The 26,439-nt window shown below is 40.7% G+C and overlaps 3 protein-coding genes across 4 annotated transcripts; 2 read left to right on the top strand and 1 right to left on the bottom strand.

The window, feature by feature from the left end:
• The first annotated feature begins 1,389 nt into the window (after window positions 1-1,389).
• On the top strand, window positions 1,390-10,076 carry coro1a (coronin, actin binding protein, 1A). Its single transcript, XM_079365769.1, has 11 exons — window positions 1,390-1,488; window positions 2,702-2,905; window positions 4,340-4,462; window positions 4,571-4,700; window positions 5,535-5,716; window positions 6,269-6,388; window positions 7,255-7,359; window positions 7,463-7,608; window positions 8,420-8,477; window positions 8,678-8,890; window positions 9,342-10,076. Exons 2-11 carry the CDS (start codon window positions 2,708-2,710, stop codon window positions 9,432-9,434), a joined length of 1,368 nt encoding a protein of 455 aa, XP_079221895.1. The 5' UTR covers window positions 1,390-1,488; window positions 2,702-2,707; the 3' UTR covers window positions 9,435-10,076.
• A 134-nt stretch (window positions 10,077-10,210) lies between these two features.
• Window positions 10,211-13,184, bottom strand: cldni (claudin i). The gene is made up of 4 exons (XM_079365775.1): window positions 13,109-13,184; window positions 12,577-12,731; window positions 11,150-11,282; window positions 10,211-10,919 (listed from the first exon to the last, which is right to left on the bottom strand). The coding sequence occupies exons 3-4, from the start codon at window positions 11,279-11,281 to the stop codon at window positions 10,416-10,418; spliced, it is 636 nt and encodes a 211-aa protein (XP_079221901.1). The 5' UTR covers window position 11,282; window positions 12,577-12,731; window positions 13,109-13,184; the 3' UTR covers window positions 10,211-10,415.
• A 1,244-nt stretch (window positions 13,185-14,428) lies between these two features.
• ppp1caa (protein phosphatase 1, catalytic subunit, alpha isozyme a) lies at window positions 14,429-25,427 on the top strand. Of its 2 annotated transcripts, none has more exons than XM_079367261.1 (8): window positions 14,429-14,741; window positions 14,970-15,091; window positions 19,943-20,074; window positions 20,331-20,561; window positions 20,652-20,756; window positions 20,853-21,076; window positions 21,702-21,836; window positions 22,032-25,427. In XM_079367261.1, the coding sequence occupies exons 2-8, from the start codon at window positions 15,037-15,039 to the stop codon at window positions 22,140-22,142; spliced, it is 993 nt and encodes a 330-aa protein (XP_079223387.1). In that variant the 5' UTR covers window positions 14,429-14,741; window positions 14,970-15,036; the 3' UTR covers window positions 22,143-25,427. The 2 variants fall into 2 exon arrangements, with proteins under 2 accessions (XP_079223387.1, XP_079223386.1); XM_079367260.1 differs by having other exon boundaries at window positions 14,430-14,745.
• Window positions 25,428-26,439: the final 1,012 nt, after the last annotated feature.

The following is a 26,439-nucleotide window of genomic DNA, read 5'->3' on the forward strand; positions in this document are numbered from 1 at the left end:
GAGGCACGGTGAAATGAGATGACCCTGCAGTAATAGAAAGATGAGAGATGACCTGACCTCATGTCTTTAAGGAGTAGATTAGTGTGCGTGTTTCTAATTGCTCAGGTTAATTAAAAGTATTAGCTGAAGTTTACGGGGTTTAACAAGGCCCTCCAGCGATACAGAATGTCCTTTAAAGTGAGCAAGGTGCAGGATACACATTAATAAGGAATTAAAAAAGTGATGCGTCAAAGGCCTGAGTATCCACAGTTGAAGTCCCTTGAATCATCCGACTGACATCCCATCATTAATTAACAATCACTAAAGATTCACATTCGACTGCATGAATGAAACCTTTGATCACTTATGAAACAGTATTTATTTGTATTGCGCCAATTCCTAACAAACGTTCTTTAGACACTTTACAATAAGCAGGTAAAAGACCTTACTCTTTAAAAAGTTCCATCATGATCACTAAGATACATTCAGCAAAGTTACAGAGGAAAGAAAAAAAAACAAAAAACGTCCTTTCCAGAGGCAGAAACCTCGAGCAAAACTGAATGTTGAACAGCCACCTGTCAAAAGTGAGCTGGCCTTGAAAAACAATGATACATTTTATTTGTAAAGCACTCTACTACATTTTTAAAATCTCAACGTGCTAATTAGATAGAGGGAGATGCAGAAAGAAGGATAGGCACTAACAGAAGTGTGTGTGTGTGTGTGTGGGGGAGGGGGGGGGGGGTTCAAAATAAAACTTTATGTTTGCCACTTGAAGCTGCTCTGCTGGTTCTGCTGCAGTCTGTTTGCAGAAAGGCTGAGGAGTAAGCCTGTAAAACTCGAGCTTCACATCATGGAAGTCAATCCAATTTGTCGAACTGAAAATGTTGTATTATCGTTGATGATGCTGTGATGATGTCTTATTTGTTTTCTTTTTTTTTTAGTCCAGAATTGCTCAAAGGCCCCATTGTAAAGACACTCTACAGATTTGATTGAAGACCGGTTGGCCTGGGATCAGACAGTGAAACCACAGGACCGCTTTGAGACTGTCGTAGTATTTAAAAACAAAAAAGGAAGTTTCTTATCGTCTAAAAACAGAAAGGATGAAGCCTTAATGGTTTGACGTTTGATGCACCTCCAGCACTCGATCCAGCATCTCAGTGAACTCGCAGTGCTCCCTAACTTGACTGATTTTTAAACCTCAGAAATGAGGTGATTCTGACTGAACTACAGGACCAATGTAAGAGTGTGTAGTTCTGACATCTTGATCTAAACACAATCATATTCAATATATCATAAAAGCTCAGTCTTCCCCTTCATGTGGCAGTTTTTTTTCTCTCGCCCTATTACATGACCTCCCACTTCCACCATCACTCGACACCGTCACTTCCTCAAATGTTATGTTGTGATGTACTTTAACCTACCATCTCCTCTGAGTTCTCATTCTGGTGGCAGGGTGTTTGGTGCACTGTCGAGACTCCTTCAGCTGATCTGCCCTCCCACGACTCACAGGTAGGCCTGCGGCACACGCCTGTGCTTTGTCTTGCCGCTCATTTACACCGACAACCTCGAAGATATCGCGTTCGCTCAGGGAAGATGAACACTCAAAAGATGACAAGACTTCATCGATTCAAATTGAACATCTCTCATCCTCCCCGTTCCACATGGCTCCAGAATTGTTTCCTACTTTTTTGATCAGCCGATGTTTACCGACACAACAAGGGGAGAGACCCAAATTATTGACATGCATTTAGGCTGCTGATAAAATTACAGCTCACTCTGTTAAGGCTTATTGAATTAGGCACAGAGCTGAGAGAGGTCTTGTGATGCACATGCAGCAAAGCAGTTGTATCTGAGTGTGAGCTGAGGCGCGGCTGCAGATTTCAGGAAGTCAGAGCAAAAAATGGAGGTAAAACCTATTTGATGTTTCTAGATTGGAGGAACTGTTGTTAAAAAGTGAAAGAGTTGTTTGTTTTGCAGCTGCTCTTTATTCAACATGTACATGAATTGAAACCCCATCTGTGCAATTTAGAATTCGTAGTTGCTAAATGGTGCATTTATTGCACATTTCTTCTCTAGACTTGCTCAATGTTATACTTCCAGAAGTGTAAAACTGTGGGAAAATCAGTGAGAACACGAGTGTGTGAATTACACGTATATCAAGAGAGAAAGGTTGATGGTTTTTAGCTCTCTCTTACGGATGTGGTGTAACTGCTGCTTTGGGAAACTCATCGACCTTTGTAGTTTTTTAGCACGTGCAGCACATTATGCTAATAAATAGCATTGTTTTCTTTCTCGTGCCGTCCAAGTTCTATTGTCATGTACGATCATCTCTAGAGTATGCACAATCATTTAGTTCATGAATACTATCTAACTAGAGGAGAAAAAAACAGACAGAGAGGTGCGCCGAGTACCAGCAGCAGACTGCAGGAAGCAGTTGTGAAAGGTTTTGCTTCCTCTTTTTCAGCTTTCCTCTGTCGTGTCTTTAAACTGTGTCGTCAGCCTCCTGTCTGTCAGTTTATTTTCACATGTATCTTTCAGTATGAGTATTAATGGGATTAATTAAGTTACTTATTTAATGACGTTATAATTGAGTTACTCAGTTACTATTGGGTGTCCCTTTGCATTGCACAGAGAGATGGAGATCTGCCAAAGGAAACCATTCTAGACTTTGCTGCAGGTTTCATTCAGCCAGACTTCATGTTAAACTTTGCTCTCGTTCCAGTTCACCATGTCCAGAAGGGTTGTGAGGTCCAGTAAGTTCCGTCACGTCTTCGGCCAGGCTGTGAAAGGCGACCAATGCTACGATGACATACGAATCTCCCAGATGACGTGGGACAGCCTCTTCTGCTCCGTCAATCCCAAGTTTGTGGCCATGATCGTGGAGGCCAGTGGTGGAGGAGCGTTCGTAGTGTTGCCCCTGACCAAGGTGATACACAGGGGAGGCACACTGATTTGTGTTGGCATAAAGACGAGCACAGATCTGCTGCTGTTCTCTTTATGTTCTACTTCTCATTTGACCTTTTTTTTTTTTTTTTTTGGATGAATCTATCACGTAAGATACAAACCGCTGTTGTGTTTTTCTTTCAACGCCACTCTTACATTTCCACATTTGAATTCTGCCACTCAATCTCACACACTCTGCTAAATAAGGAAGTTTGATGCAGACTTTGAGTCTTTCTACACGTCACTCGCTCTGCTGTTGAGAAGTTTTCACCATATTAGGAATGGTTGTCTGCTCACAGCAAGGGCAGGATGTGGCCTCAACCCTGTTTTTACTGCGCTCACTTATAGAGTACGTTAGGTGTCTTGAATCTTCTTTACTTCATTTCATGTGCCTCAGAAAAAAACGAGGGGAAATGCAAACCTTGTGGCCTTGTTTATACTCGTCTGAAAGGGTTTGAACTCAGACAGGCTTCTCTCAGGGAATTAAAAAGTTTCACAGTTTATTTACAAAAGCCTGAAATATTTGCTCTTGGCTGCCTTTTAGACTCTCACTACCACTCAGACACTACCATCATCCTATGAAAAAAAAATACTTTAATGAAGTATTCTTTTTGACTAATCCAGTCACCCACCTTTTGTTTAGTATTTGAATTTAATTATTTGACTAATTTGAGTTTGAAATGAAGTAATTGTATCATTAGTATTGGTGTTTACTGCTGGGAAATAAGGAAAAACATGTAATCTTGAAATAAACAAGTCAAAGCTTCACGTGCAACGCCATACAGTCACACTCCTGTAACTTAGGTATGAATTGTGTGTGTTGGGTTGTTTTTAAAGGTTTTGAATAGTCCAGTGAACCTTGCAGAAACTACATTGTTCTTCGTTTTATCCCTGAAGGATTATATCATTCCCAAGGGATGAGAAATATTCAAGGGACCATAAAATCGGGCATAAAATTGTACAGTGTAGCTGTTATTGGGGTTGTAGTCAAGACCAATTCCAGGCCGGAGTGCTACGAGACAAGACAAAGACTTTAAGGATCAAGACTGAGTCAGGGCCGAGACCGAGGCAAGACGAGTCCGATACAAAACCATCATCTTGCATCATCTGTGATTCAGGCATGTCACTCACTTGAAAGGTAGCGAACATAACCAAGGGGATAAAAAGTCTAATTATGAGTGGAAATGCTTTTGATTCCAAGATGAGACAGAGACCTTCAAAAAGTTGTCTCCATGCCAGTCTTTCGACCAACATTTGAGTACCACAACACTAGCTGTTATTATGTTTCATATGACTTTAAACTTCCTCCTCCCATCTCGACTCTTAATCATTGTGTTTATCTAACATGTTCTCATTACTTTTGATGCTGAAAGGTTTCTTGTCACACTAAGGATGAGTTTGTTTTCTCTACTTGTAGACCGGACGTATCGACATGTCCTACCCCACTGTGAGCGGCCACACGGGTCCGGTCCTGGACATCGAGTTCTGTCCTCATAATGACAACATCATCGCGAGTGGCTCTGAGGACTGCAGTGTCATGGTGAACATAATTGAAAACACGATGGGAAACTTTGTGAACTTACACTGTGCTCTAATTTGAAACATAAGTATCTGAAATCAGTGTGTTTGATGTTTCCATGCTAAATAGATCTGGGAGATCCCAGATGGTGGGCTGACCACTACACTCACAGAGCCGGTGGTTAAGCTGGACGGACACTCCAAGCGTGTGGGCATTCTGAGCTGGCACCCCACCGCCCACAACGTGCTGATGAGTGCAGGTATGACACCCAGTGTGCAGACGAGCTGACGGACAGCCTCTGTGCAGAAACATTACTTTCATATTAGAGAAGCTTCTCTGGTAAACTTATAGAAACAGATAGACTGTTTAATGAGCCTCAAACCTGGCATGACTAATTTGTGATATTTACCATTTTCATCTGAAGATGATACCGAAACAAAAAAACGTATTCACTAGCTGTTTTATTTAATAGGTATGTTTTAGTCTGTTTCACATCAGTCATTTTTATTTCAGCAAAATTAGATTTTCAAGTCGACATGCCACTGCAGGCCCTTGCAGATATGCATGTTAATTCATGCTATATCCCAATGGCTGTTAGAACCATGAATCTTGTTTTGTTGTTGTTTGTTTTTGCTTCTTCTAAATTGAGATATATTACTTTGCACTGCGTTGGGGATGGGGTGAGGTTGTGAGTGTCAGAGGAGTTGTAAAAAAAAAAAAGAAAAAGACGTTGGTGGCCGTGAGATGTTGAAGGTCAGTCTTTAACATCAGAAGCATCAAGTGTTACATAAACACCGTGAGGATCCCACAACTGTAGGATTATGCAGGAAGGAAAAACAGTTCAAAGAATCTCAAGAACAAAAAAGGCTAAAAGGATGATTCACCCAATCTTGGCGTCCATAAGCACTTCCACAGAGACTCTTAACTTCCCCAACATGTTTAACTTCAAGAACTGCTACAACAAACATGTTGAAGCAGAATATCACTGTAAAACATACATGGGAGACACATTCTTAATTCATAATGCGGGCTAATGGCCTGCAGTTTTAAACCTGTTTCTTTCCCCCACTGTGGTCACGTTGTGTCCATGCAGGCTGTGATAACGTGGTGATCTTGTGGAACGTGGCTCGTGGGGAGGAGGTGGTGAGGATCGACAGCGTTCACACTGACATGATCTACAGCGCCTGCTGGAACAGGGACGGCTCCCAGATTCTCACCTCCTGCAAGGACAAGATGATGCGGGTGCTGGATCCCCGTAAGGGCACCGTCCTGGCTGTAAGTTTCCTCATCTTATCACACTCTTTTTCTAATCGTCATTAAGAAATACTACTCTGCTGATGTCTGCATGAATTTTAAATCAATAGACACAATCACATGGACTCAAACGTGGGTTTGTTTCGTCATGTTATCAGTTGTTTACTTTCTTGGTTAATTGATTTGGATTTTTGTTCTTAAACAAACCCCCCCCCCCCCAAAAAAAAACAAAAAACCATTAAAATAAATACCCACCATAACGTCTAAAAGAATACAGCATTGTCTTCAAGTTGTGTTTCGTCCCCCCAACTCACAAAGATGAAGATAGTGTTGAATAAAAGAATAAAAGAAAAGCATGACTACAAGCAGTGCATGCAGCTCTTAACTTTTGATTCTGCAGTTGAGCACTTTGAATCAGCAGAGTGATTTACCATATTACAGATTACTTCATGTGTCACTATTTTTAGCTCTTGGGTAAGATAAGAATAAGAAGAAGCGGAAGAAGGAGCTGTTTTTCTTTCTTTTTTTTAAGGTTGATGATACTATCTGTAACACCTCCGTCTCTTCCCACAGGAGAAAGAGAAGCCTCATGAGGGCTCCCGGCCTGTCAGGGCTGTGTTTGTGTCAGACGGGAAGATCCTCAGTACCGGCTTCAGTCGCATGTGTGAGAGGCAGGTGGCGCTGTGGGACCCAGTGAGTGACAACAACCTTCATGTTCGAGTTGAAGAAAAGTGTACTACAGGGACTTCTGTCTCATACAGGACATGTTCTCATTTTAGATTTGAAGAGTCATGGTCCTTCAACCCCCGGAAAATGTACTCCCTCACTTGGGCATTTTACTTAAACCTCTGACATATATATCATCAGGTTTTTGTGCCCAGGTGTTCTGCCCTGTCATCCCCATACTGTGTGTTTATGGCTATGACACATTTCCTATGAAATACTTTTCTGGTAATAGGTTTTTTTTAAATGGGTTGTCTTTGAAAGTGTTCAGCTGCTTTGTGAAGATTTTTTAAAATTGTATATTCCTCTATTCCATTGTGTGGGGATTAGGAGTATTTAAATAGAATGAAGATATTCTTTCTCTGAAAAGTCTTTGAGAAGTTGCTGAACACAAGCTGTCTCACAAAAAATATTGTCACAAACTCCTTGCACTTTCAATGATGTGTTAAAGCGAACTTTAAAAGACCACTGAAAGACTTTTCCTCCATCAGCAGACACATTTGACAACAAGCTGAAACATCGATGTGAAATAAATGGTTTAGATGACAAAGGATAATCGCTCCTTTAGCTCTGACTTCAAAGTCTTGACAGACAGACCTTTTGTGAAACTCTTTTCTTACATAGTAATTAATTGTATTAACAACACTGCTGTTTCACAACTGCAAGCTTACAGCATTAAATGTGTTGTTGTTCTGCAATAGCCCACCTCAGTCTCAGTTAAATGAATCCTTGTCTAAGCCTACCAGTTGTCTACTCTAGTTGCTGTCTTCATTGAGAATATTACATTGGTAAATATAGAAAACTATAACTCAATGTGTCTGAATCTGTTTCTATAGAAAAACTTTGAAGAGCCGCTGACCCTGCAGGAATTGGACACCAGCAGTGGAGTACTTCTGCCTTTTTTTGACCCAGACACTGGAATTGTCTACCTCTGTGGCAAGGTTAGATTTGGGTGTTGAAATTATTCTTTTTTTTCTGTGTCAGTCTCACCCACATGGAAACATTTAATTGATTGTTTGCTTTTATTTTACGTCTGTGTCACAGGGAGACAGCAGCATCCGTTACTTTGAGGTGACAGATGAAGCTCCTTATGTCCACTACCTGTCCATGTACAGCAGCAAGGAGAGCCAGAAGGGGGTGGGTTACATGCCCAAGAGGGGCCTGGAGGTCAACAAATGTGAAATAGCCAGGTAGTGACTTTACTGTCTTTATTAAACCAAAGTCAGCTTTTAACAGTGGTGGTGTGGGTATTTTGGTGCTAAATATAGTTGGTCTGTTAAATGGTCTACCACGTTGATAAATACATCACCAGTGAAAAGATAATTGACCATAAACATAATCATGTGGCGCCCATTTTCCTCGTTGACTTGATGCTTAGGGTGGCTTGCTCAAATGCTGCTACAGTTTTTCACTGATGTGTTTGAGGTTGCTAGTCATATAGGCTTATGACTTCATCATCACCTGAAAAAGACAGAGGGTACATTCAGGATAATACCAATTTGCTAGCCGGTCAGACAACATTTAACGTTAGCATCTAGCCACCAGCTAGACAATGTAGCCTAACTGTTAGCAAAGACGTTACTGAAAACTAATGTTGCCATAGTTTTAAACGTTTATTTTGAACATACTGTATAGCTAGCTAATATGCTTTCTCGTGAAGTTAAGGTACGCTTAAATAGCATAATTTAATAATTTGCTTAAATACTAGCTTCAGCTGTTGTGCAAAAAGAGCTAAAGGGTAATTAAGTTTGTTCTTTAGCTTGTAATATTTGTCTCTCAATTTCATCACTAAGGCCTTTTCAGTTGACTATTAATAAATAAGTGGTATGATAAGAACAGTTTTTAAGACACAAAAATGTTATGACTTACAACCCAAAACACAGCAGTGCATTTAAGTGTTCCACCATGAGAGGGGACACCATGAACCTTTTGTTAGACATGTATGTGCCGACACAATGCATCATACTGCCATCAGTGATCTCTCTTTTTTTTCCTCCTCAGGTTTTACAAACTCCATGACAGAAAATGTGAGCCCATTATCATGACTGTGCCACGCAAGGTACAATTCATGTTTAATTTTTACACTATAAAGGGTTTTGATGGTTAATTTATTCTAATGCATTCATTGGTGGATACTAGTAACATGCCCATATTATCACGCAATCCAGACTAATCTCTAGATTACTTTTTGTAAAAATCAAATGCCTGTTTTTTCACATTTTTGTCATTAACTCAGTATCTGTGTTTTTGTCTGTTCAGTCTGATCTGTTCCAGGAGGATCTGTACCCAGACACAATCGGTCCTGAGCCTTCAGTAGAAGCCGATGAGTGGTTTAATGGGAAAAATGGTCAGCCTATAATGATCTCTCTAAAGGACGGGTTTGTAGCAACAACCAAAGCCAAGGAGTTCAAAGTCCACAAGAGTCTTCTGAAGACCACCAGTTCTGCTGGGAATCAACAGGGATCCAGTGAGGTGAGAAAGTAAAAGATTCAAATAAATGTTAGTTTTCAAGCTATCGAATCTGTTTCTATCTGCATTGTTGGAGGTATATTTCTTCAGGTATTTCAAATAGGAAATACAACTTTTAAGTTTCTTTGGAAATTCCACTGAATGTTACTTCATGTCATGCATTAATTAACTTAACCTTTAGCCATTACAACAGCAAAATGCTAAAGATTTACAGTAAACATGATAATGTTTGAAAAAGGTGTATATACATTTATAATTACTTATTTGGATTCTTTATTATTATCTTGTCCTGTTTTAAATGTTTGGACACAGGACACTTTTGCGAACTCGACTGATTTTAGGGTCAAAGTACTTCAACCCCCCTCTATTTTGTTACATATCTTTGATTGTTGTTGTCAATGCTTTTGACTTTGTGTGTAATTAATCGCTCTCTCCCTCTTTTTTGGTCTCTAAGGAGGTGCAGTCCTTGAAACAGGAGGTGCAAGACCTGAAAGCAGCGATAGAGGAGCTCACAAAGCGTGTCAGTGAGCTGGAGAGCAAGCATTAAAAAGATCTGTATAAACAACAAGAGATAAAAACACCAGAGCCGTGACAGAGGAGATGGCTGCACTCCTCTAATTTCTGATTGCATTGAGACAAAGGGAGACATTTCAGACAAATATGTTACTTCATTTTACTTTGGCTTAAAGCTTGAATTTGTTTTATTTGGGTTGTCTGGTCAGTTTTAAAAACAGTTTAATATATGTTTTTAGTTTGAAATAAAGTGTTCTGTGTTTTGGAGAAAAAAATAAAGATTTTTCTTTTATTGAAACAGGAAAAATACACGTGAAACACAGGCTTGAATTAAACCAATTTTAATTATGTCATGAACGTATAAAATGAGACAAAATAAAACAAAGTCAGAATATAACATATATAAAAGGTTGAAATATCATCTGGATGTTTGGGAACTATCATGAGAGAAACATGTGCACACAGATGATCCCTGAGGAAGACCGAGGTGAAATTGGTTAAAGACAGATTTGAGCTTCTTCTGACTGTGGATAGTTGAAAAAACAAAAGTATTTTCGAGAAAATTGCTTTACAAACTCAAATATGACGCACTAGTGCATCAAAAAGGTTATCCTTTCTTGAAATGTTGTTGACCTTTGTTTATCTGCGAATAAAGATAAGATTATCTTGCATTTCATTAATACTTCTGTGAATCGTTGAATACCACTTTAAAAAGTAACAAGTATTTATACAGAGGTTAACATCATCAGGCAAATGTTGCTCTGACCTTGAGTTTACAGCTGGTTCTATTAGTTTCTCTTTCAAAGAGCTTATGTGGAACCCTTCACCGATAGCTAAAACAGCACCAGATCAGCAGTCTAACTATGAATATATGCAGGAAAACATTGGAAACATTATCAGTATTTACATTGACATTTTCTGTTTCAAAACAAAACAAAAAAACCCCCCTGCACTGTGCTCCTCACCAGTCTTTTACCACATAAATCCCCCTTTGCTACTCCCCTTAATAAAAACACTACACATAGTTTTTGTTTGGGGCTGAGGCACCGTCCCTGTAGTATTTGACGGGTCCACCAGAGCTGCCTGAATTTGGCCTACTGAAGCAGAGTAGAAGACCTCCAGCCAGGAGCAGCAACACGCCAGCAGCCCACCCTATGTAGATGCACGCTCCCAACTCCCTCTTCATTGACTGAACAATCAGGGGGTTGTTGAAGTCTCGCACCATGATGTGAGCGGACCAGCTGACAGGGATGATGGCCAGGAGGCCAGCCAGCAGCAGGCCTATCCCGGACACCATGCTGATCTTAGGCTTGAAGTCTTCATTTTCCACGCAGGTGGTGAAGTCGGCCCCACAGAAGAGGATGAGGATGCTGATACAGGTGAGCATGCAGCTGATGATGGTCATGGCGCGGGCGGCCTGCAGGTCAGATGGCAATACCAGCAGGGAGTCGAAGTTCTTGCACTGCTGCTGGCCGGTACTCTGCATCACACACTGCGTCCACAGGCCCTCATGATTGCTCTGCACACACACACAGGAAGAAATGTAATTTCATATTTCAACTACTTTGAAGAGTTGAATTCAGTAGGCTACTTGTACTTTGCTAGTGTTTCACTCTATTTGATCAATATGAAGTGTAAACCACTTTCAAGCCTGCGTTTTAAGTCATTGTGGAGATTACAGGGGGATAACATAGTTTCAGTCATTTCTGGTCTTTTACTTTTTAACAGAAGAGGTTGAATTGTTTTTACCTGAGCAGTCACAATGTTGGCTCCTGTAAAGGAGGACACCTTCCAGCGTGGGACAGCGCAGCACACGATAATCCCGATAAGACCGAGCACCCCAAGGGCCACACACACCATCTGAGCTCCGGCAGATCCCATTCTGGATAGAAGAGAACAAGATAGAGATAAAGTCAACACAGTTACTCACACTCAAATTAATCCTTCTTTGACTGTTTTTTAAATTTTTTTTATTTAATTTTTCTATGTGATTGGCTTTCCCAATATTTCTTAAGACCATTGTGTTGTTCCCTGTTTTGGTCAAATGTTTCCTGCTTCCTTCTTTGTTTCAAGAGGAGTTGTTGTTAGATGAAGAGTCATTTATGTGTTGTTGCCGAGGTGTTACTGTTGATCTGCTGTTTTTTTGTGTGTGATCACATACTGAACACACACTCAGACAAATACCCGCTCCCTCAGACAGGCCTTCACAGGATTATGTGGCTCAGGGCTACATTTTAAAAGCAAGTCAAGTTTCAACAAGCCCGGGGCCTCCTGGATTTGCACCCGGGCCTCGTCTCGACCACTCCCTCACACTTTTTTACTTCCAACATCTGCCCTTTTTTAAAATTTCTTCTGTTGCAACAATATCTGATTCCACTTCATAAGAAGGACAAATTAAAACTTTTGTCAGTTCAATGTCTCATATTGTCCCACAGTTAACTTTGATAAAACGTCTTCGCATTAAAGAAATGCAATTAAAAGTTGCGACTGCCGTTTTGGATAGTTGGTGTATCTTTAAACAGGGACATCTAAATTAATTACACAATTAAAACTTAGATTAAAATGTTCCACCAATGGAGAGGCGACAAAAGCATTTAGTATCTTAAAAATGTGCCTGTGATTTGTATGTATAGTTTACAGACTTATCATTTTATTAGAAGCCTTTCTCTTTGTTACGCTTTCAAATGTTCCTGCACACCTTAACAGATGCAGAAGAGCAAAACTATTCAACCTGATCAGCTCAAACTATTGTTAAGGAGTTACAGAGGGTATAGCCTTAGACCAGGACAAATCATAGTTAACTTTTAAGCATGCCCCTTCGCCCCAGGATTCAAAAATCCCGAGCAGATGGACCACTGAGAGCTCAACGGAAGTATGTCAATTGATGTATAATCCTTTTTCCATTTCTTTAAAAAAGTAAACAAATGTGATTTCTCTAATGCATATTTGCACACAGTTAATTATAATATAGTGATGTATGTGAGGTCTTATTAAATGTGTGTTAAACAGACAAAACTATCCCCAAAGTGTTGCAGTGCATTTTATATTTTTTCATCTTTTTCCCCTTTTAAAACTGTTTTTTTCCCCCCGCAATTTGTAGGATTTTACACCTAGTTCAGTTTTTGCAAAGCTCAGTCTGACAATGTGATTTAAAAATGTATTTGAATGAAGCCTACCTTGAGAAAAGTTGTCCTTTGAACTTTTGGTATCTTAAAAAAAAATCAGGCCTTGAGGTTCTTCCTTCTTGTTGTTTGATGCACAAGTATGAAGTCTGCAGGATAAGATGGGGGTATTTGTAGAGGAATTTGAGGCGTAGGGTGGGGCTGCGCTCCTGGAGGAAGGTACACAGGAGGGAAAGAGCTCAAGACCAGACTGGACATGTCTTCTACGTATGTTTCCCTCTCTTTTTCCTCCATAGAGCTGCTATTGTGTTTTGAAGAGTTTTTACCTAACACACCTCCTCATCTTGGATGAAGAATGAAATAAATAGTAATGTTTCAGATTTAGTGGTCTTTAGTGAATAGGTGATTAAAAAAAAGACCACAAACACAGAGATTGTTTTGATTACAGTGAAGATACTAGGTGAGTCATTTTTAGAGTATCAATCCCGAGGTTGCTGGAAAAAGAAAACTGAGTCATTTTTCTCCCCACCCACGCTTCCATACCTGTACGTCACAAACCCCCAACCACACTCAGACAGACACCAACCTGTGTCGAAACTATGATGACCAACGTAAGGAGACTGATTTAGGAAACTGAGACGAGATTAGGATTTTTGCGTAAGATGAAGAATGGATCATGGAAGGAATGACTATGAGATCATAAATAATAATGTTATGAAAACATAATATAGCAATCTGTTACACATTCAAACAGAGTAGGGACACACACAACATTCCCTTGAGAAAATAAAAACATGTTCTGTTTTTTTTCTTCCCAATGTACAGAGGCCATGGTCGTCATTGCAGTGGCTGAGGATTTGAGATTTGACCTCGACCCTTTACTTTATGTCATCCTTCACTCTCTCCTCCCAACGTTTCCTGTCTCTCTTCAGCTGTCTTATCCAATGAAGGAAAATGACATAGCTGGCCATAGGGTGTGTTTTCTAAATTCTAGCTATAAAAGTTTTCAAATACTTAAAAAATGTGATGGAATAGGAGTTTACATGAAGACATTTGAATGGAAATACTCATGAAGAATACAAGAGTATCATTGTAGCACTTAAATGTCAGAAGGGTTCAGCAAGCCTAAATGACATCCCAACAAATGATGAATGAATAATAATAATAATTAACTTTACACTCTATTTGATTAACATGAACACACATTGGCCAAACTATAGGCTGAGAGTGAGGGGGGCGCCCACAATGAACGCTCCAGAGCAGTTTTTGGGGTTTGGTGTCTTGTTCAAGTCCCTCGACAGAGCTACTGCCACCCCATGACCATAACTTTATGTATCATTTTCACTAAATGTTTTAAGACATGGTAACTTGAACAGAGAGGTTATTATGAATATCATTGCTTTTATTATTTGATTTTATGTTAAATCTTACATGAAGTTGTGGTGGGCACCATTAACACCAACTCAGATTACACAGCTCAAACACACAAAACTTTATTTAGTTTGAACTGCAAAAAACATATACTGGTAGACAAGGTGAAACCAGCTACTGTAATGTTGGAAAAAATTGGACCATTTTCCTGATGGAAAAAAATTCCATCAGGATGGAAGAAATTTCTATCAGGAACAAATAAAGATTCTTAGAAAGTCCGTTCAGAGTCTGAATAAAGCTCAAGGCTGTAGTCTCAAAAATGTGTCTGTCTGTCTGTCTGTCTGTCTGTCTGTCTGTCTGTCTGTCTGTCTGTCTGTCTGTCTGTCTGTCTGTCTGTCTGTCTGTCTGTCTGTCTGTCTGTCTGTCTGTCTGTGTGGGCTCCTGTGGGCAGGAGAATTATTTTAGTGTTTACGCTGCAGTTCAAACTGTAAACGCTAGGTGACGCACCGAGCCATTTCCCTCCCTTGACGCGGTTGTAAACGGTTGAGGAAGGAGTGTTAAGACGGACCCATCGTTCAGCCAATCACATTTGTGAGTATCAGTTCTAATTTCAAGGAGTGACCAATCAGGTGCTGTTTAACCGTGTGAAGGGCTTGGCTTGAGTCCGCCTCCTACGTTACCGGAGACACTTCGGTAAAAAACGGCCTTATTTTAAAGTTCCTGGGGGAAGAGTAGAGGGACCCGGCCAAACCGAAGGAAAGGGGGTCAGGATTGTGTACGGAGGATCTACATTTGCTCGTTTGTCCTTCCCTGGAGGGTTAAAGTCACGGTTCGAGGACTGTTAACCTGTATGTAAGTTAAAATAAATAACATTCGTCAAGCTAACTAGCTACAGCTAGTTTATGTGCTTAGCGAAAGCTGCTCGGCTAGTTGCTAACTAGCTAGCTTTTTTTTTTTTTTTTAGCTCGAGCTCGCATAGCCCCATTCATTGTTCGAGTTTGCTAACATTGCTCAATTTACAATGAAGTCGTTTGCTTGAAGGTGCGAATTAAAACCCTCTTCTCTTTATCTTTTAGAAATCGGAGGTGCATCGTAGAAAAACCAAGGTCTCCACTGCCCGAGAAACGTCAGAAAATAAAGAAAATGGCGGAGCCAGACAAACTAAACATCGACTCTATAATTCAGCGGCTCTTGGAAGGTGAGGAGGACCAATATCACTCTGCAGCAGCATTACACTTCATGTAGAACATTAATACATGTAGAATACATTGAAATGTGTGTTTGATACACCAGGTACCAGTACGGACTCTAAAGTTAATGGCTCTTGTTGTAGCAAGATTGCTGTGATCTCAATGTGGATGAAATGCTCGCAGCCACATCCAACCGACTCTTTACGTAGTGGTGAGAATATTAGTGAGCAGTAAGCCGTGTTATTCATTTTATAATAAAGGTACACGAGTACAGCGTTGTGTGTACATTTTAGGGGAACTGGGCGGCTGCAAAAAGAGAGGAACAACACACAGATCCCACTTTTATACTCGTCCAAGAGCTGTTTTCAGATCACATTAACTTTTTCATAGTTTCTGGAGCTGGTGGAAGCCCCCACCTTTTCTTTCTCATTCATCATGCTCTGCTGCAGGAACTATGATCTCCTTTAGATCATCAAACCCTGGATAGAGAAACTTATAGTCAGTCTTTCTTTATATAAAATACAATATGATCATATGATCATCATGTTTGTCATGGAACTTCTTAGTGGGTACGGACTCTATAAGAAGTGTTTGGTACGAACACATCTATTCATAGTTTAGATTGTTGGTTTTTTTTCCGGGGGGGGCTTGGTTGTTAAGTTGCTTGCTGATGTATTCAAATAAAAAACAGTAAATAGGTTGTAGATTTTTGCCTCTTATGTTGTCTCTCTTCCACCGGAGTTCCACCCTGTTTTAATCTGATGACAGTTTGCAGCCACGGCCTTCTCTGGACTCCCTTGTTAATGAGCTGGAGGCTTTGATTGGCACATGTATGCTTACTGTAGTGCTGAGTGGCTCACTTTACTACTTCCCCGGTCACTTTTGTAGAAAGATATGAACCGCTTGCATCGACTTCAGAGCTGTGTTTTGAATCTGGAGCGCCCACCAGTGAAAACAGGCATCTCCGCAGGTGTTTGTTGGAGAAGTTCTAAAAGCAAGAATTATTTTTAAAATAAATTGTTAGTGTTGGGCATAAACGATTCGAGGTGCCAAAGCATTACAGAGATTGTGTGTAAAGAAAAATGTGTCATGACAAGTTCTTTGATCTGATGAGGAGGGACTAATATTAATTGTGGCTGTACAAATGCCACATTAACAATTCCTCAGCAGGAATTTGCCCACATCTGAATGTCGACTGTATACAACATGCTGAGGCGTTGTGTTTTAAGCTGTGTGCGCGCGTATGTCGGAGAACCAGCTTGTTTTTGTCTTTACAACCACGTGATGGTTGTGTAACAGGAGCCTCGGGAACATCAAACATAAACATAAATCTCTTTACACTCAACTGTACAGTTCATGTGGAGAGCACAAGAAATATGGTTCTGACCTCTGTTGCTGTCCTTGCGAGGCGAGTGCTCTGGGAATGGAACCATTGCATGCTTCACAAAAACACATCAGTGATTCAGCTGCTGTCACAGAGACCTCTTTGTCTGATTGCTTCTCAGCAACAACGTCATGTATGTTTCTATCAACATCCTGTGACTTGTACAAGATGTGATGGGCAAAAGGTCTGCCTTCAATTAATCGTACCATTATTATTTCATTGGTCGACAAACGGGGAATGTGTCATGAAGAGTATTTTCCCAGGCCTTACAACTTGAACGTGACCGCAGCCCTGTGTTTATTGACATTCTTAAACGTATGCACAGGGTGATCAGACTCAGCTGAGCCTTTAGAGCTGATCAGGATTATTCACAAATATCTTTGTGCAGTCATACTGCCTCCTGGGAGTGTGACGGACCCCGTGGAGGGCTGCTGCTCGGTTTTGTTATGCTTTATAACGTCTGTCAATTGCAGGAGAAGACAAACAAGCCTGACTCTGGTCATATTGGTATCGTCTTATGTAACTCACCTGACCTTTGTATGTCTGCAGTCGTGGTTTTATTATTGAGGTAACCACTCACTAGTGAAGATAACTGTTTTCTAGATGGACTTTGTTAAAGGCTAATTAAATACTTTCCCCCGCTGCCAGTGCTAAATGAAATGATAGCTACATTTTAAACAGCTCACGCTGCTGTGGACCGCACGTCAACACTCCTGCGGACTTGTTTCAAGACCAAACCAATTAAATGTGTTTGGATAATGAGCACTTTCTATTGGATTACTGTCGTAGAGCTACAGCTAAGTGGACTCTGAATGTGTATGCTGCTAATCGCATGTATGCGGAGCATGACATCATACGAGCTCAGCCCGAGCAGCCAGCACTGAGTCAGGAGTATTGGGCCAACCCAACTGTTGATTCCTGCTCTGCCGTTCTGCAGTGCTGCTCCAGCTCTTTTTGTCCTGACCCTGGTCAGTGTACTGGAAAGTCTTTTGTCTGTGCCCCCCTGGATGATTAGCCCAGTGTAGCCCACTGTCTATGCTGCTAACTTTGGTTTAAGCTCTATCGGGCTTAGCCCAGTGTAATCCAGGTTTAAAGAGACAAACAGCGATGCAGTATTTATACCCCTGTTTCCCCTCATGCTTGGATGCTAACGCGACATAGGGCTAGTTAGCATGTATGTTGATTTCTGCTAACGCCTCAAAATCAACAGGCAGTATTACAGTGGTGGTAGTCGCTATTTAAAGTCCTTGATTAAATGGTTATTTTTATTTCCTTTTTGGGAAGACATCTATTTGTGATCTATACAATTGTAAAAAAATAAATAAAATTAAGTAATTGTGAGTGACATCTTCAAATGTCTACTTTTGGAGAAAAAAAAATCCTAACTTTTTAAAAGCTAAAATGAGCAAATGGTCCAATATTATTTTTGGATTATGAGTGAAAATTAAAGTCAAAGGGTTAAATGATGTTTCTTCCCTGTTAGACTAAAACAGCAGAGTGAAGGCATAACACTTTAAAAATGCACACAGTCAGGGTTTCATCATTTGGTTAACACATGCTCTGTTCGCCTGATTCTAAATTTATACAACCACATTTAGTTGCAGTGGCGAGGATTTTTCCTGTGACACAGTTCATCCAAAATTCCGAGCGAATCTGAAGCGTTGCATTACCGTATTGATCTCAGTGTTGAAGCTGTAATTGTTGAACATTGTAAGGATCTTTTAGATGATTTAAGATTGCACACGTTGACTTAAACATTCACTGCTCTTGTTAAAGAATGTACAAACAAGAGCTCGGTGAAAATGGTTTTATCAGTCACTTGAAAAGACATCAGTCGACAGTTTCCTCTGTGTTTGTTGGCTCTGTGCTTCATCGACGTTCAGCTCAGCTTCTCTGCTGAGGAAATGTGCACGTAATGAGGAAGCATTTACAAAGGTCATGGACTTTAGTCACTTGCTTGATGGTTGCAATGGTAAAGTGTTTTTAGTGTTCTGTCACTGTTGAACTGGGATATTTAGGTTTTGCTTCTTGACAAATTGAAAACATCAGTTTAAACAGAGCAGCTCTACTTTGTCTGTCAGTGGGAGAAGCTACAATTACAATTACTCAGGAGTGTCAATAAAGCTTCTGTGCTCCTCTTATTAATCATAGCTGCGTCACTTTGATGCTTTGGCCTTTAAAGAAGAAGTCGTTAATTTCTTTGTTGTATAGCCAATTCTCCGTTCACACCCAGCCTCTCAATAATTGTCTTTGACGCTCTTCTGTCACCATCCAACATGAGCTGTTCAGCAGACTGTTGTCCCGTCGTCATGTGGAGGCTCGCACAGTGTGTATCGGGATGGCATCACGCAGCACAGGTACTGGGCGTTTTTTGATGCTGTCATTGATACACTCGGGCTGGATTCCAAACTCCATGACTGTAGTGTGAAGAGGCAGAACACGCACTCGCCTGTGTACAGTGGCACAGCATCTCAGAATGCGAATAATGTGAACAGAACGGGTGCATTTGTGCTTCTCTGGTCGATATAACCGCTCTTCCTTTCAGTTTGTTTTTGTTACAGTTCTACTTGTTTCCTGTATTTGATTCATGATAACGCCTTTCTGCGGTGTGTGTGTTGAAATACATCTGTCAATAAGTGTACGTGTGTTCAGCTCCACTCGGTGTGTGTGTGAGAAAAGGGAAACTCGACAAACCTGCTGAATTCTTCAGATGGCATTAGTGCAGGTAGAACAGTGTCATAGTGTCATGTTCACTGTCTCCGTTTTAAAACAGTCTGCGTTTGATTTAACGGTATGCTCCAACCTGTCACTTCACTTTATTGTTCATGGTCTTACTAGTGCAACCTTTTGGCCTGCATTTTGAACAGCAGTGCAAACAAACAAAGCCCTGGCTCTGTGTGTGCTTCGGCTGAAAAAAGGGGAAATGGGTTTATAAGTCTTCCTCGTTGTTTGTGGTTGAACCGCCACTCGAGCAGACTTACGTGCTTTTGAGGCTAACATCACTCTGGTTCCCACTGATCTTTTTTTTTCTTCTAAAGATACTGCATAGGTATCCGCTCTGAACTTAAAGCATATTATTACACATACTCTGTGTTTACCTGCTGAAGTGGCTGTCGGACTGGAATGCTAACAGAAATGTCCAGCAGTTGGCCGGTGGGAGGTGTTAACCGCCCAGTCTGGAAGCCTGGTTTATAAGCTGAGCATCACGTTTGCTCGCTGGGCCTCATGTTGCATCTTCATTCAGGGTTCCTCTTTATAAACTCATGTGTCTACGTGGTGTTATGTTATCACCCACTTAGCAGGCACTGGTAGCCTAACCCGTGGCTCCTCTCCTGCATGTCATTCCCCACTCTCTCCCCGTCCCTGTTTTCTGACTCTATCCTCTCCCTATATGAAGGCATAAAAACACCTACAATAAACCTTTTATAAAAACATACACCCACTTATCCCCTTCCAACGTCTCTCTCATTTTCAGTGAAAGGTTCTCGACCAGGGAAGAACGTCCAGCTGACTGAGGGCGAGATTCGTGGCCTGTGCCTAAAGTCCCGTGAAATCTTCCTGAGCCAGCCAATCCTGCTCGAGCTTGAGGCTCCCCTGAAAATCTGTGGTGAGTTTTCACGTCGCTGGTCGTGTCAATAAAGCATCATAACAGAGTGCCAAATGTAAAACACGTGCTTCTGAACCGACTCCCAACACGAGGACACGGTGATCCCTGGCTGTCTTTGTTTTTCTTTCCATTACATGACAGACAGTTTGTTCATTTGTAATTGCTGCTTGTTCAGGTTGTTAAGTAGACACTGGCATGCCAAAGCAGCTACACCCAGTAGGATGTCGAATTAATGCTCCTCTGCTGCCCCCTGCAGGCGATGTCCACGGCCAGTACTATGATCTGCTGAGGCTGTTTGAATATGGAGGCTTCCCCCCAGAAAGCAACTACCTGTTCCTGGGCGACTACGTGGACAGAGGGAAGCAGTCACTAGAGACCATCTGCATGCTCCTCGCCTACAAGATCAAATATCCAGAGAACTTTTTCCTGCTCCGCGGCAACCATGAATGCGCCTCTATTAATCGTATCTATGGCTTTTATGACGAGTGTGAGTGCAGAGGACTTTTGTTAACGCGCAGAATGTCAAATCTGTCCCCCTGTCTAAGCACTAACGTCTCATCTCTTTGCTTGTTCGTAGGTAAGCGGCGGTATAACATTAAGTTGTGGAAGACTTTCACAGACTGCTTCAACTGTTTACCTGTGGCTGCCATTGTAGATGAGAAAATCTTTTGCTGTCATGGAGGTATGACTTGTATCAAATGTTCCCTTTTTTAAATTTTTTTTTTATTGATAAGATGGCAAGAGTCCAGGTTAACATCTATGACTGATCTCCCTGCAGGACTCTCTCCTGATCTCCAGTCTATGGAGCAGATTCGCAGAGTGATGCGGCCCACAGATGTGCCTGACCAGGGTTTGTTGTGTGACCTGCTGTGGGCCGACCCAGACAAAGACGTGCTGGGCTGGGGGGAGAACGATCGCGGCGTGTCCTTCACATTCGGGGCCGATGTGGTGGCGAAATTTTTGCACAAACACGACATGGATCTAATATGCAGGGCGCACCAGGTGAGATTCAAACAAACGGACTTGAGTTTGCTGAGGCTTGTTTGAACATTTTATGGTGGGAACTGCAATGGTATTTTATTTAAGATGAAGATTTTTTTGCGCTTGTTTTAAATGACTTTATTTACAAGTAGTCTAGGAAACGAGCTCCTGGATCTGCTCATCAAATACAAGAAGTAAAAATGAGAACGAGTTATGGCTGATTTTGAAATCCTGGAGCCAAGATAAAACAATAAAAAATTCAGACAGCCAGCGGGGGAAAAAATGGATTTGGTCAGACACTTTTGTGCTGCTTCCCGTCAGTGATTCAAAAACCCAAATACACAAACACTCGCATGTGAAAGCATGAACTAAAACCTGGAGCTGAAAGAAAATCTTTTTCTGTTCTTACATTTTCTTTTTCTTTTTTAGAGGCTAAAAGAGAAAGAATCCACTTATCTAGCTACATTTGAGACTGGAAGCAGCATTTTTTTTTTTTTTTGAGGGGGGAGCCTTTAATGTCTGACCTTTTCTTTCGACATTCTTTGCCACTGTACCAACAAGCAATTATCTGCTGATCTGTATGTTGCGTTTGTTTCTTTTTATTTTTATTAGTCCACCTTAATGAAAGTCTGATTTTTGTCCTCAGGTGGTGGAAGATGGTTATGAGTTTTTCGCAAAGAGGCAACTTGTCACCCTATTCTCTGCTCCCAACTACTGCGGGGAGTTTGACAACGCCGGCGCCATGATGAGTGTGGATGAGACGCTCATGTGCTCCTTCCAGGTTCGTTCACGCACATCAACACAAACCGTTTAGTTCAAGTAGTATTGAAATCAGGTGATTGATTTGACGTGTGTTGTTCTAATTCTTATGTCATGTTGTTTCGGTGGCTTATTATTAGTTGCTGGATAAATATCTACTGTCACCATTTCAAAGCCAGTGTTGTCGTAAAACTAAATGAGAAATTCTCTTTCACAGATTCTGAAGCCAGCAGATAAGAAATTGTATCCTTATGGTGCAGGAATGGGGTCGGGGAGACCGGTCACCCCGCCGCGAAATTCAGCCAAGTCAGCCAAGGCCAAGAAATAACACCCACTCGCTCCCCCCTCCTGCACCCTGCCAGCTCCCCCCACCCCCCCACCCTCCGTCAGCCCAACGCCTTTTCCCCCCCTCTACCTCCCAAACTTGTTTCTCACTCGTCACCAAAAGGCAACAAAGCATACAAATGTCCAGGGTTCAATCATGTTCTGTCCCCCTAAAGATAATATGGTTTGGCTGTTTGAGTGCATTTTTTTTGTGTGAGTGCGTCAAAGAGAGTGAGAATGATCCGGAGGGTAATGCTGTATTCTTTTTGTATGTTGTTGTTTTTTTTTTGTTTTTTTCTTCTCCTCCCTCGCCCTCTATTCTGTTTTGAGATCTTGTAGAGAAGAGTCCTCCCTGGCAGTGATGTAATTTCAAACCTGGTTGAAGGGGAGGAGAGAGGAGCCTTAACTGTTTATGTTAAGGTCCTGCACTGTTTAATGCAAAACACAAGCTTTTGTACATCCTATTTCCGACGTCTGTGTGTGTCTGTGTGAGGGGTGGTTGGGGATAGGGATTACATGCACGGTCAAACAGTAATGGCACATAGCACACACACACACACACGCAGATATACAAACACACGCACACTGGCTGCACAGGTGGAAATATGTGCAGGTGAATCCTCCAATGAAATGGATTCACAACGATTTGGGTTACTTTTTTTTCCTTTTTCTTTTCCTCCTCTTTATGAAAACCAATGATTTGACCACACGGTCATGGATGTGAAATAGTGTTTTTTCTTTGTCTTTATCTTTTGTAGATACATCAAACCGACATGGTCTGATTTTTCTTTTTAGTTCACTGAAAGTTGAGAAATAATAAAAAACAACTGTTTATTTGAATTATGCTATTACGCTGATCACTTTTGTGTTTGCCATCGCATTGTCATGTCAGCTATGTTTGTCTTTGACTTTGACACCTTGAATTGACAAAGCAGCAGCTTGAACAGATGTCTCCAGAATGAGGCTCACAAATGTAGAAACTAAAGTGTTACTTTTGGCCCAGATTTGGCCAAAAATGATTCTTTGACTGCAGCAGAGTAACTTCAGAGCTGGTTTTTCGATCCAAGTGTTGCCTGTTTACTCACAAGAACAGATACTTAATGAGAAATCTCTTGAGTGGAAAATATCTATTTTTCTGATCATCGCTGGGGGATTAATGGCTAGTCTAAGTAATTATACTGAATGGTTCTTTCTCAATGCCTATCAACGTGAAATAGTCCTCACAATACAACATCACCATGTGCCGTTTATGTTCCACAAGTAGATGCCGAGATTTCTGTACCGAACTTGAGACTACTGGAGACGAGTCCGCTTTATGTTTTTCCGTATTCTGATGTGATCAAAGGAAAATGAGATGATGAATCATAGCTCTGACCTTTCCAGTTTGAAATGCGCTCGTCAAGACCACTTAAGTTGAGTCTGTCATAACAGGAGTGGGTTTATTGTAATTTAAACACACACTGAATGAGAGCGAGCAAGCTCGACCTGGGAACAGGAGAATAAAAGAAATGGTGTTTAGACAGCGCAGAGTAAGGCGGTCCGTGATTGGGAATCTGAGCACATTATCAGTACATTAATGAAAGATAAACGCAATATATGTAAGAATCATTTACGGCAACTTTTCAATGACTGAATCTTAAATTCCCTGCTTAATAGCTACAACTGTACATCATTTACTGAATAACTTTGTATGCATCATAGATGTAAATGAGAAAGAAAAAAACGCCAGTGTGCTTCAACTGCTTTTGAGAAACGTCATCCTCAGCACAGAGCTGAAAAAGCAAACTAAGACTCACAGACGGGGTTCAGATAATCTTCCCACAGTGTTAGAAAAGATCAAAGTGGCTCCAGTGACAAGTCTGAACCCTATTTCAGAGCTTAAATCGTAACCTTTGCTTTGTTTGATAGGCGTATCAAAAAATCGGAACTCTCGTATATAACCACTTAATACCACATGCCGACCACCTAGCATTCCCTCCCTGTGAGCATTAAGTTGAGTTCAGGCATACAGGGTGTCCCCGTGACAGCGGCCTGTAGTTCAGGACCGGCTGTTGCAACCGGTGAAAAACTATCTGTGATGTTTCAGGGTACATCAATGCCCATTTATTGTCACGCAAGCACCGTCTGTCCCGATGTGCACAACGAGTGCGCCTGGCTCTATTTGTCTGTCATAATTCTTGAACTCTCTGTCAGAGTAAGACGCAGGGAATATATTGACCCTGTTGTCAAGGCCAGCACCCTGTTTTTATCTTCAACACCTAACTTCATAAGCACGAGGTTTTTAACTCCGTACATAAGAGAGTGAAAAATGTTTTCAAAAAAAAAAAAAAAAAAGATCAGTTTCAGTAACCTACTCACTATTCTGCTCGTCTTTCTAGCAGTTTAACTTCCAGAGGGCAGGTGTAAGTAAAACAGAATTTCAAGTCATTGTGTGTTCATTTCAATTCATTTCCAGTAAGATAAACTCAGGAAGTGAATTCAAATTCTATCCAATTGTAAGAGGAAAACATGTTTATATACATCTGTTTAGAAAATCACCAGTCACCATTTTTTACATGATATAAGTCCGATGAGTTGCAGCATTTGTTTGCATAGGTAAAATAAATAAGAGTTAAGCCCAGCTTTGGCATGGAGAGGGGTTCAATGTTTCGAGTGACCTGGTGCTTAATATGTCACTTTTGATTTGTAAAGGATACAGGCCCACCTTTTGTGGATTAAGTTCATATGATGTAGAAAGAATGCTTAAAATGTACAAAAGTTTATGGTATTAAAGTCTAATAGAATAAAGAAGTAAATACAATGCTTGTCTACAAATGTCTCCGAGACTGTATTGTCTCTCTAATAATACAAACGGATGGAGATGATACAATAGTACCGAAGCAACATAGAGCTAGTAGATCTCTGTCTTTTGAATAAAAAGTCTAATAAAGAGGAAACCTTCATTTTCATAGCTGTACAAACCTTTGCTTAACACATTTTTATTACTCTACATTTACTGTTAATACCTCTAAGAATCTGGTCTTTATTTTTACTTTTCTTTTGTTCATATTGTTTTTACTGACAAATTTAATGCTAGATACCGCAAGCTTATTAGCGTAGGATTTTATAATCAATCAGGGATGTTTTGCACCATGCACTGTCTCTGGGTAGATCTGAAATGATAAGATAATTACAGTACAGACGAAGACACAGGAGATATGAACTGTATTTTTTATTTGTATTTCATTTGTTTTCAAATCGATCAGAAGTTGTCTCTGTTATAAGGTAGAAATAAAACATAGAATTTGTATATTTGTGTCTGGTTTTCTTTCCAAATGTTTCTGAAACCTTTGAGAAGTAGCCTATAAAATTGTGAACTCTACCTCGGCAGGAAATGTGGAAGAAGCTCCGGCTTATAGTAAGATGTACCAGAAACTCTGGGAGTAGACTTATTTTGTCTCCTTTCTCTGCCTTTAGACAATTATTTGTTATTAAATATTTTCAAAGGTTGCCTCTGCTGACAGTAAAATGTACTGATGAGGGTCAATAGTATCTGCAGCCCCCCATTTCCTCCCGTTTGCTTATTTACATATTTCTTAATATAACCTGTTTCGCTTTTCAAAATAGGGACTGGAGTAAAATAGGAGAAATCTAAATTTCTCTAAGTATGTAGAAGTAACTTGTTGCAATAAAACAAAGCAGACAGCGCTGTGTTTTTAAGGATGCTACCTGAAGCATGCAGAATGGTAAGTAAATGAGAATATGTGGCGGGCAGCCTGAAGTCTATCGGCTCATAAACCGTGCTCATGATTTATTTACCAGACTTATGTTTGAGCCTTCATCAGACAGAGACACTTGTGCATGCATCAGTGTTGTGTGAAAAGACTGATTGAAAAAAGGCATAGCAGTACTATGGATTGTTTATGTATTCAAACATTTAATGAGGCTTGCCCCCATTTTAAAGATGACTATCCCATGACAGCTTGCACTCAGCCTGTCCTTGAATGTGCTTGGTAGAATAAGTTCATGTGGATGTTTAGTTACATATTCAGTTAATTGTGCAAAAAGATAAAATTGGCTAAAAGACGATGTGAATGGTTGCCAGACTTGATATTGGTAATGAAACGCATCTAAATAATTTACACTTGAGAAACTTGAAAAGTTTATAACATAAGTTACTAGTGTATGTTCTTAATAGTATTCAATTTGCAGGTTTTATATTTTAAAGTGGGTTAGGATCAATGGATGCTGACTTAAAATGGACTCCGAAGGTTGCTCCCCCTCTTTACTACAAGAAGGTTTTGTCAGGAGTAAAAGATTTA

Source organism: Symphodus melops (assembly GCF_947650265.1).
Source record: "Symphodus melops genome assembly, chromosome: 17".
NCBI lineage: Eukaryota > Metazoa > Chordata > Actinopteri > Labriformes > Labridae > Symphodus > Symphodus melops.

Bases quoted from the DNA above. Each gene is read 5' to 3' on its own strand.
- coro1a (XM_079365769.1), top strand. From the start codon at position 2,708: ATGTCCAGAAGGGTTGTGAGGTCCAGTAAGTTCCGTCACGTCTTCGGC. The intron at 6,389-7,254 runs GTGAGTGACAAC...CTGTTTCTATAG, and splicing joins AGGTGGCGCTGTGGGACCCA to AAAAACTTTGAAGAGCCGCT. The intron at 7,360-7,462 runs GTTAGATTTGGG...TCTGTGTCACAG, and splicing joins TTGTCTACCTCTGTGGCAAG to GGAGACAGCAGCATCCGTTA.
- cldni (XM_079365775.1), bottom strand. From the start codon at position 11,281: ATGGGATCTGCCGGAGCTCAGATGGTGTGTGTGGCCCTTGGGGTGCTC. The intron at 10,920-11,149 runs GTAAAAACAATT...GTGTGTGTGCAG, and splicing joins CCAACATTGTGACTGCTCAG to AGCAATCATGAGGGCCTGTG.
- ppp1caa (XM_079367261.1), top strand. From the start codon at position 15,037: ATGGCGGAGCCAGACAAACTAAACATCGACTCTATAATTCAGCGGCTC. The intron at 15,092-19,942 runs GTGAGGAGGACC...TCTCATTTTCAG, and splicing joins AATTCAGCGGCTCTTGGAAG to TGAAAGGTTCTCGACCAGGG. The intron at 21,077-21,701 runs GTGAGATTCAAA...TTTTGTCCTCAG, and splicing joins TAATATGCAGGGCGCACCAG to GTGGTGGAAGATGGTTATGA.